The sequence below is a fragment of the Brassica oleracea genome, chromosome C9 (genome assembly GCF_000695525.1).
Source record: "Brassica oleracea var. oleracea cultivar TO1000 chromosome C9, BOL, whole genome shotgun sequence".
NCBI classification, from domain to species: Eukaryota; Viridiplantae; Streptophyta; class Magnoliopsida; order Brassicales; family Brassicaceae; genus Brassica; species Brassica oleracea.
This window is the reverse complement of record NC_027756.1, coordinates 44,979,025-44,988,244: the sequence shown is the minus strand read 5'-3', so window position 1 is coordinate 44,988,244 and position 9,220 is coordinate 44,979,025. Positions and strand designations below refer to the sequence as shown.

Genomic DNA, 9,220 nt, shown 5'->3' with positions numbered 1-9,220 from the left:
ATATCTTTCTATATACTATAGCTAAATAAATTTTAAAAATGTATTGTATGCAAGTTGTAGAAATTAAAAAAAAAAATCAAAAAAGATTATCTGATATATAATAACAATTAATAACAAAGTAAACTGTATAAAACAAATAACTATATATTAATAGTGTCGAATAAAAACTTAAACAATAAAATTAAAGAATTACACAATATATAACGGTAACTCTTTAATCAAAGTTTATAAAATTTTACAAATGAAAAAGTATCCGCACGAAAGCTGGGTTAAACTCTAGTGATTAGTTAAGCGCAAGACAAAAAGGGATTAGGTGACGACCCGACCGGACACGACCCGTATAACCCACCCGGTAGAGAGTTGTAGATAGAGTTCTTCATCCTGCAATAAAAAGGGCAAGTCTTTGTGTGTCCGTTTCTAGTCTATCTCTTGTGCAACTCTTAGGGTTTTATCCTCCAAAGTCACAGTCCCCCTTCTTCTCTTATCCTCAAGGTATGAATCGCTTCTCTTTGCTCTCACACTATCTGTAATTCACAACGAGAATTGAACATAAAGGTTGGAACTTTGGGCGGAGAAACTAATTGGGTTCGCTCAATAGTAATTGGGTTTTGCTGAAATGTAGTGAAATCTCCATTTCAATAGTAATAGTTTTATGTGTGTTTGAATCACAGCAGAAATGGCGGCGACTCAACTTACAGCATCACCAGTGACTGTGTCAGCTAGGAGCTTAGCCTCACTCAGAGCTTCGAGTGCCAAGTTTGGAACTTTGAAACCAGGCACCCTTAAGCAGAGCCAGTTCCGTTCTTTGGTTGTCAGAGCTGCTTCTGTGGTTGCTCCTAAGGTACTACTTGTTCACTTCTTTGTTATTTGATTCATCCTTGTTTCTTTGTTGGTCTGAATGAACATATTGATTGAACATCTGGAACTTATCTGAGTGTTTGTATAGCTCTGGCTCATTCGTCTCTTTTGTAGCTTTAGATGCCCATTCGTCTGTTTCGATTGTACTTCCTTCTCTTTTAGTTATGACTTATGTTTTGTTTTTCTTTTGCTTGTCTTGTTTACAGTATACTTCGATTAAGCCATTGGGAGATAGAGTTTTGGTGAAGATCAAGGAGGCAGAGGAGAAGACTATGGGAGGTATCTTACTTCCATCCACAGCTCAATCCAAACCTCAAGGAGGTGAAGTCGTTGCTGTGGGTGAAGGAAGAACTATTGGGAAGACCAAAATCGATATCGATGTCCCTGTAACCGCCTCTCAAACCTCTCTTTCTTTCTTTGCTTCCTTGTCTGCTAATAAATTTATCTGAAATGCCTATCTTTTTTCTACTGGTGTAGACTGGAGCACAGATTATTTACTCCAAATACGCAGGAACTGAGGTGGAGTTCAACGATGTTCAGCATCTTATTCTAAAGGAAGATGATATTGTTGGCCTTCTTGAGACCGAGGACATCAAAGATCTCAAGCCCTTGAATGACCGTGTCTTCATTAAGGTTGTGCTTATTTTAATCATCTATATTAGTTTGTACACGCAAGGACAGTGGTAACCAGAGGAAGTTTTGTTCTGATACTTATGAGTTTAGGTTGCTGAGGCTGAGGAGAAAACAGCTGGAGGGTTGTTGCTAACCGAGACTACCAAAGAGAAGCCTTCTATTGGCACGGTAAGCACACACTTGATTGATACCATGTCCATCTTGATAGATACACAAGTGTCAATTATACATAATCTCTTCTGTGTTTTGTTGGCAGGTGATAGCAGTTGGACCAGGTTCTCTAGATGAGGAAGGTAAGCGTCAACCACTATCGATATCTACTGGAAGCACAGTTCTTTACTCCAAGTATGCTGGTAATGACTTCAAGGGCAAAGATAGCTCCAACTATATCGCCCTGAGAGCTTCAGATGTGATGGCTATCCTTTCTTAGTTTATATCTTTGTGACATGCAATTTGTATCCCAATTGTGGAAATTTTTCATGAACGGCTTCTGCATAATCTGAAACAAAGACTTGAGTTTTAAAATATGGTTCTTATTTGGTTGCTGTTGATCTGATTGATGGCTTCCTATCTCTTACGTTAACTTGTACAAGCGGTAGAATCATTGGCACCCATCAAAATAAAATCTTCGTGTAAACTTAGTTGAAGAAGATATATTGTACAGGGTAAATGCTCTGCTCAAGTGGAAACTTGAAACATGTTATCAAACAGAGGAAGAATATATTACAAAAGAGAAAAGAATCTGTCTGTGAGAGAGATGTTCATCTCCAACTTGTACAAGCGGTTATCACCGGTTAAACGAGGTGGCTGAGTTATCATCATACTGACCTCTCCAACCATTGCCATTGTCACCGCCACTACAAGCTTGATTAGTAGCTGGTAAACCTGCAAAGTTCCCATCCAAGCTCAACTGTGGAACCTCAGCTGATGAAAGAATCTTTATGCTCTGAACACAATTCACAAATTCCCTGCAAAAAAATCAAGATTTGAAAGGTTAAGACTCATGAAAAAAAGGTATGGAACTTTCAAACGGTCTAATGCGGATGTGACAGCTCTCTACTTACTCCCACGGATCATCACCGACAAGCAGGATGTCGTTTTCATGATCTACATAGACAAGTTTCCAGTCTGATGTTAGCGGATCTTCAAGCTGTCCTTCAATCCCAAACATCCGTGCAAGGTCATGCCTCAGCTCATCATAACCTCTGTAGCGGTTGACGTCTATTGATCTCCCCACTGAACCTCGCTTTTGCACCTGTCAGAAAATGTACAACATTGTCAAACCAAAAAACTGTAACCAAGTTTCCACAAAGAGGGATGGATCATACCTTTGTATAAGTCCGCATCCGTTGAGTCTGGGTTGGCCACAATCCACCACCAAGAACACCAGCATCGTTGACAGCTAGATCGTTTGAAATAGCAGGCACATTAGGGATACCAAAAGATTGGGTTCTCACAGCTGAAGTAGACATCTCTGTACCAATGTCATTGGTCACTCCTCCATAGTTTGAAAGCATGTTCTGGAGATCTTTCTGGGAGTCGTATCCCCTGGAGAGCAACGTCTCAGGTACAAATCCATTCTCCGCATTGGCTCCTCCGCCAAACAAGCTGTTTCTGGAATCACCGTCCAGGCCAAAGTTTGTAGACAAGAAATTCTGTTGTCTGTTGTTTTCGCCGCCATCCAAACCGTAAGAAGTTCCAGAGGCAGACGCTTCTAGTTGATGATCTGTTAAACTAGCTTTGGGCTTTTGCTGACTCCCGAGTTCATGTTTTAGCCGCATGTCCGATTTGCTGTAAAGATCCTGGACAAGACTACCAGACACATCAACCGCTGGATCAGGTATCAAGATCGCTGGCCCGCTTTGGCTTCTGTTGAGGAAGGTTGAAGAAGAGATCTGACAGTTGTTGGTGGAAGGCGAGGTTGAAGAGGAAGGTGCATCTCCTCCATCTGTGATGCCTGAATAAGCTTTGGCCCCTCCTCCAACCGGTGGGTTTTGTTTGTCCTGAGGCCGGCTCACCAGCATTTGAGGTGGTTGCAACGTCGGTAAGCCAGTGTTAGTGCAGGACGATGGAAACTGCTGAACTTGAGAGGGAGAAGGTAGCTGCGGAAACTGCTGGCTTTGCAGCTGTTGGTGGAGTAACTGAGAAGGCAAACTCGAGCTTCCTGGAGAAAGAAATTGCTGCTGTTTTTGTTGCTGCTGTTGTAACCTCTGCAACAGCTGAAACTGTAAATGCGGTTGTTCCAAGAGACTCTGCGGGAATATTTGTTGAACCTGTGACTGTTGAGTTTTCTGCTGTGGCTGATTGTGTCCCTGGACAAGACCAGGAGGCTGCTGCTGTTCCATTTGTCGTGAAAACTGAGTGTCTTGCGGTGGTATGGACATCAGATTAGATGAAGACTTGCTGGTTTCAATTACGATACTCTGGCTAGTGCTAGCACCTATATGGCGATGTGTGTGTTGTAGCTGCGTAGACTGTTGTTGCTGTTGAAAGCTTTGATTAAGGGAGCTAGACGGAGGCGCAATGACACTGCTTGCTATTGATCCCGAAACTACTTGGGGTTGCAAATGATGCATAGATGTTTGTTGTGCCTGATGCTGCTGTGTTGCTTGATGACCATTATAAAGCTGATTCTGCGGAAGCTGAAATTGCTGCAGCTTATGTGGCTGTAGCTGTTGTGGATGTGACTGTGACTGTGGGTGCGTAGGAGATTGCTGTGACTGTGGGTGCGTATGAGATTGCAGTTGCTGCATTCTTAACTGCTGCTGTTGTTGTAGCTGCTGCTGCTGAGTCTGTTGCTGTAGCGGTTGTTGTTGCTGCTGCTGAAGCAGCAGTGATTGTTGTTGTTGCTGCTGATGCAGTGATTGTGGTTGTTGTTGCTGCTGCTGCTGATGCTGATGCTGATGCTGATGCTGATGCGATTGTGGTTGTTGCAGAGGCTGTGATTGTTGTTGCTGCTGCTGATGCTGATGCTGATGCTGTTGTTGAGACAACGTAGTTGGCGGCTGAGGTAACTGGGACATTGCCGCTTGCGGATTCGGTTTGCTAAATTGAAGGCTTGATGAGGAAATCCCCCCTGGAGGCGTCTGAAAGCTCAGTAACTTGGAGGGATCATCAGCTCCGCCAAGACTGTTGTGCATAGCCGCCGTTGGAGAGACCATCGACGGGAAGAAACCAGCAGACGAAGGTACCTGGCCGCCGTTCTGCTGTTGCATACTCATCCACTGAACTAAACTCAGACCAGGAAATATCGTACTGGAAGGGTCCTTCATCTGTAAGCCATTGTCAAGCCACGGCATTGCTCTCTTCAACGCAGACTCCATGTCAGTCCCATCATCTGCAAGACCAACAGAACTTCCATCTCTAAGAAGATTCAAAGATGATGTGTTAAATAAAATTATACAAAGACTGTACCTGGCATTCCCGGTTGCCCAGCAAACCGAGGTCGGAAAAATGGAGGAGGACATATGTAGAAAGGAGTCAAAACCGGTTCAATGTCCCAAACTGAAACTCGACTTGGCCTATCACCAGCAGCTGACTCATCCCATCCAATCTTTAACAAAAAAAATAAAGACATAGCTAAGATGAATGGTGCAGCGTATCAATAAATAAAAAATTCAGCATTCATCATGAGTTTAGCTTCAAAGTACCTGAAGATTCCTCCACTGAGAGTTTTTCCATCTCACTGGATCAAGATCACTGATACCAGTAACTGTACCCATATACCTACGAACTCCGCACTCTTCTGTCTCAAATATCATCCTAAACCGCATACCTAGTGAAACCTGAGCGTACATAGCTTTGGTATACTTGGCTAAAGGAACCACAAACTCAGCAGGAGCAGCCCTGCAAAAAAAAACTCAGTTGTATTCTCTCAGAATTTGCCATGAACAAGCATTTAGTAAAGGTTAATGGAGACAAAAGAAAACACAAATCAGCCACCTCGGGTTGTAGAAAATGGTGAAAGGACTGTTATTAGCATTAGCATGAGCTGCAGCAGCAAGAACTCCAATGTGCATGCTATCGCTAGATATTACAGATGAAGAAAGCGCAGGTTGTTGCCTGTTTGCACGTCTTATACCCAACAGAAGGTGCCCCTTTCCATCTCTTAATTAAAAATGAAAAGAGTTAGCATCTTCACAAGATATATACCGAAAGAGAGCATCGGATATACCTTACAAAAAGAACAGAGTCCCCAGCAAAGAGCCTTTTCGTGCTGACAAACACACTCCACCCTGTGGTTAGCAGGTGCCTTTTTGGTTGACCTGATAAACATCAACAAATCCAAAACCTAAGAACAGTTTCACAAAAGCCAAATTGATTAAGGTAATCTATTCAAAAACAAGGTAAAACCTCGAAAAATATGTCTGAAAGTCCATGTGTTGTCGTGAATGTCCTTAGCAACAAGCTCTTGACAAGGCGGTTGCATCGAGAAATCCTAACAGAATATTGCCAAACAATGTAAGAACCTAAGGCAATAAAGAGATCATAATATAAGAGAAGCTAAGGTATTGTATATACACCAGAGCAGGGAAGATTTTCTCAGCTGCTCGGCGTGGTACAGAGAATCCACCGTGAGTGCTTGTGTCACTCGCCGTGAGGGTTTTGCAGAAAAACTCATTAGGCTGTCTGTTTATCTTAAGGCCCATGTCAGAGGCAAGTAATGCGTCTCTGTCATACTGTTCAACAGAATCCTCACAACAATTAGTTCCTACTCCTCAAACACACCTAGAAACGAGTTATATAGTGAAAGGTAACGTACTTTATTTACTGGCTGAAGAGACATCTGCGCGTAGACCTCCTCCGTCTCAGGATCAGCCTAGTTTTAAAATCGATAGCATTAGCAACTCAAAAGAAAACTTATGCTAAGAGATTCTGGCCATTGTTGGTAACATACATTCAATGTAACATTCTGGAGCATGCAAATGAGCTTAGAAGGAAGATTCGGGTAGCTTGGTATGAAATCAGTTTGCTTCTGCATTGAAGCCGCGACCTGAAAGAAAAAGAGTAATACCGCACTAAAATTAGACTCAGAGAATCATTCTTGATCAGCCATGAATGTTATATTTCGAACAACATACTTGCTCACTGTGGCCTTGAGGGAAGTAAACAACAAGACTCCCCGCTGGAGGCAACGATATCAGTGGTCCAGCACAAGCGTGCCATAACTCTGAGTTTATGTTCCTCCTTTCTCCTGCAATTCACACAACACAAAAGATCTGACTGTGGTTACTTCACACTATCAAAACAACAAGATTAGAAGAGAGCTTCTTTAAACCCCTTAAAACTAAAAAGCACGGTCTTGGTTCCCCTCTTCCCACTGATTCATGCTTTTTATACAATTTTACTATTAGCTTACTTCAACGAGTAAAATCAACTCAATTCAGGTGACCATAACCAGCAATCCAAAAGAAGTTTGACCTCTATGGCTTACAACTGAATCTATATACAAAACCAAGCAGTGGGTTTATACAAACCTTCCAGGGGATTTGGAGAAACTCCATTTGATGAAGGAGCTTTCATGATTACTGAAAACTTTCACTCCTGAACCCAATAACAATCTGAATCTGAGGTTACACAAAGCTGAGACCTTTGTGTTTAAAGCTTCATCTTCATCATAGACCTTAAAGCCTTAAACTTTCTCTATACCACAAGCCAAACGAAATCAACTGGTTTCTACTTCCACTCTTCACAATCCAAGTCAGCGCAGAAAGAAAGAATAAAAATCGTTTCTTTTAATAAGTAATCTGAAATGTTGACTCCAAGATCTCTGCTTTGTACTTCAGACAGAGCCACCAGTTTATCGGAATCTCAGGGAGAGATCAAAAGCACGACTCTTTTTTCACAAGCGGAATCTTCGGAGAGGCCACCAACAATAATAAAGTCACAAGACCGAGACAAAAAAAAAACGAAAGAAAGATTCCGTTTTTTCAGAAGGAAGGAAGAAGATCGAGTGGAGCAGGAGAGATTTTTTTATGACAGAGAGCTAGCTAGCTCACACGGGAGAGAAAGAACATCAGAGTTGTTGTCGGAAAGAGATGATGGTGATCAGCGACCAGGACAACTACTACCCAAAAGGTCTGCAAAAGCACCAGGTCTAAGCTTTTTCTTCTTCTTTGCCTTTTTCTCTTAATTTTCGGGATATTTATTTATTTAATAATGCTAACGAGCCGACATATTTACTTGCAAACTGGCCACTATTCAACTTCTTAACACTATTTTGTACAATAAATAAAATCTTTGTTTGGAAAAAAACAAGAAAATTAAATTTTAATTATTGTTGGTTTTCTGGTAAGTTAAACTTTTCATTATAGTTTTATTATTGGTGTACAATTTATTGTAACATGTAGTTAATAATTGCATAACATTTGAGAAGATGTAAGAATGAATAAGAGTTTGACTATCTATAATGTTCTGAAGATATGGAAAGATATAGAGCCACGCCATTTATGATGTTTTTGAAGATGACGTCCTGGTTTATCAATGAAGCCGCCTTCACATTCAAAGGATGAAAGCACCATGCACGATGTTTTGGTACACACAAAATATCACATTATGTATACACATATGACATATCCAAGATCCTAAAAGTAAACGCTCTGACTTAACGTTAAAAAAAAAAGATACTGCAAATTTTCTTCAGTTTGTACCATTTTTCTTTCAAGATTTGATTAAAATTGGATGAACAATATACCATACAGCAGCATATAAGCCAGCGTGGTATATAGTATATTATATAAATGTATGCATGGATATAGATTTAAATAAGTGGCAGCGACATGGTGTCCCTAAGCAATGAATGCGTGAACACAGACGTTTAGCGATTGGATGAAGGTGGGACCTTACGGAGTTAGGGGTTCTGAGGCCGAAAGAACTCTCGAGTATTGTTAGTATACGATTGACACTAGTTATACAAAAACTCGCAATTGAATCAATTTCCCTAGTTGTGGATCTACTTTATAAAGTCACCGAATGTTCTGGTTATACATTTGCCACTATCTAGTACTATACTAGAGTTCATAATTGATATGTCTTGAAGGTTGTATAAACGTTGCCTTTCATCATTTTAATTTAGAGTATGAATTAATCTAAAGAAAGAAATAAGTGTATTCATGTAATAGGTGGATCGTAAAATGATTGAATATCATGATTAAAAAGAATGGATTAGGAACAAAAATATAGAAGGGCCTCTCACAGCAAATCTCACCTGGCGTGGACGCACTCACGCCCCATTTTACTTTGGCTCTATAATTGCTGTTTAGTGACATGAGCTGGTTTACGAAATCTCTTTCACAGTGGACTTGGATTAGTCAACTGACTCAACTCTATTAACATCAAGGACATTCCACAACCTCGCTAAGATAAGATAAATGCGCGCAACTGCAAACGATCTATACTATTAAAAGGGAATTATTCCGAAAAAATCTACTTAAAAAAGGTTGTTGCACCATTTCCTTAGATTTAAATACATATTTGGTCTTACCTTATATCTTTGTAACAATAAGTTAGTCAATAATATTATACCATAGATTTGCAGATTTTTACTTCTTCCCTTTTTCGAGTTATCATATAATTGATCAAATATTTCTCTAAGATTACTTTAGTCAATTTGCTAACGTATTATACAAAATGGTTTGATCGACTAAATTCACAAACCAAAACAATAATTGTATCAGCTTTCCAATAAATTATTATGTCACCCGTCATTTTAACAGCTTGAGTAATGTAT

At 40.5% G+C, this 9,220-nt stretch overlaps 2 protein-coding genes across 5 annotated transcripts; one reads left to right on the top strand and one right to left on the bottom strand.

The window, feature by feature from the left end:
- The first annotated feature begins 274 nt into the window (after nt 1-274).
- On the top strand, nt 275-2,027 carry LOC106317960 (20 kDa chaperonin, chloroplastic-like). Of its 4 annotated transcripts, none has more exons than XM_013755784.1 (6): nt 275-492; nt 675-841; nt 1,065-1,244; nt 1,336-1,491; nt 1,582-1,659; nt 1,748-2,027. In XM_013755784.1, the coding sequence occupies exons 2-6, from the start codon at nt 677-679 to the stop codon at nt 1,919-1,921; spliced, it is 753 nt and encodes a 250-aa protein (XP_013611238.1). In that variant the 5' UTR covers nt 275-492; nt 675-676; the 3' UTR covers nt 1,922-2,027. The 4 variants fall into 4 exon arrangements, with proteins under 4 accessions (XP_013611238.1, XP_013611239.1, XP_013611240.1 ...); XM_013755785.1 differs by having other exon boundaries at nt 344-492; nt 672-841; XM_013755786.1 differs by lacking the exon at nt 275-492 and adding an exon at nt 504-555 and having other exon boundaries at nt 672-841.
- Nucleotides 2,028-2,109: 82 nt separating this feature from the next.
- LOC106317959 (auxin response factor 7-like) lies at nt 2,110-7,641 on the bottom strand. The gene is made up of 13 exons (XM_013755783.1): nt 6,969-7,641; nt 6,573-6,685; nt 6,389-6,484; nt 6,254-6,310; nt 6,015-6,170; nt 5,845-5,929; nt 5,666-5,756; nt 5,434-5,598; nt 5,142-5,337; nt 4,906-5,044; nt 2,820-4,828; nt 2,556-2,746; nt 2,110-2,459 (listed from the first exon to the last, which is right to left on the bottom strand). The coding sequence occupies exons 1-13, from the start codon at nt 7,012-7,014 to the stop codon at nt 2,279-2,281; spliced, it is 3,525 nt and encodes a 1,174-aa protein (XP_013611237.1). The 5' UTR covers nt 7,015-7,641; the 3' UTR covers nt 2,110-2,278.
- Nucleotides 7,642-9,220: the final 1,579 nt, after the last annotated feature.

What these genes read in the sequence shown, in the direction of transcription:
- LOC106317960 (XM_013755784.1), top strand. Translation starts at nt 677, where the DNA reads ATGGCGGCGACTCAACTTACAGCATCACCAGTGACTGTGTCAGCTAGG. An exon ending in CTTCTGTGGTTGCTCCTAAG is followed by an intron (nt 842 to 1,064) that starts GTACTACTTGTT and finishes TCTTGTTTACAG; the next exon opens with TATACTTCGATTAAGCCATT. An exon ending in AAATCGATATCGATGTCCCT is followed by an intron (nt 1,245 to 1,335) that starts GTAACCGCCTCT and finishes CTACTGGTGTAG; the next exon opens with ACTGGAGCACAGATTATTTA.
- LOC106317959 (XM_013755783.1), bottom strand. Translation starts at nt 7,014, where the DNA reads ATGAAAGCTCCTTCATCAAATGGAGTTTCTCCAAATCCCCTGGAAG. An exon ending in CTCAAGGCCACAGTGAGCAA is followed by an intron (nt 6,485 to 6,572) that starts GTATGTTGTTCG and finishes TTTTTCTTTCAG; the next exon opens with GTCGCGGCTTCAATGCAGAA. An exon ending in GACTCTGTTCTTTTTGTAAG is followed by an intron (nt 5,599 to 5,665) that starts GTATATCCGATG and finishes TTTTTAATTAAG; the next exon opens with AGATGGAAAGGGGCACCTTC.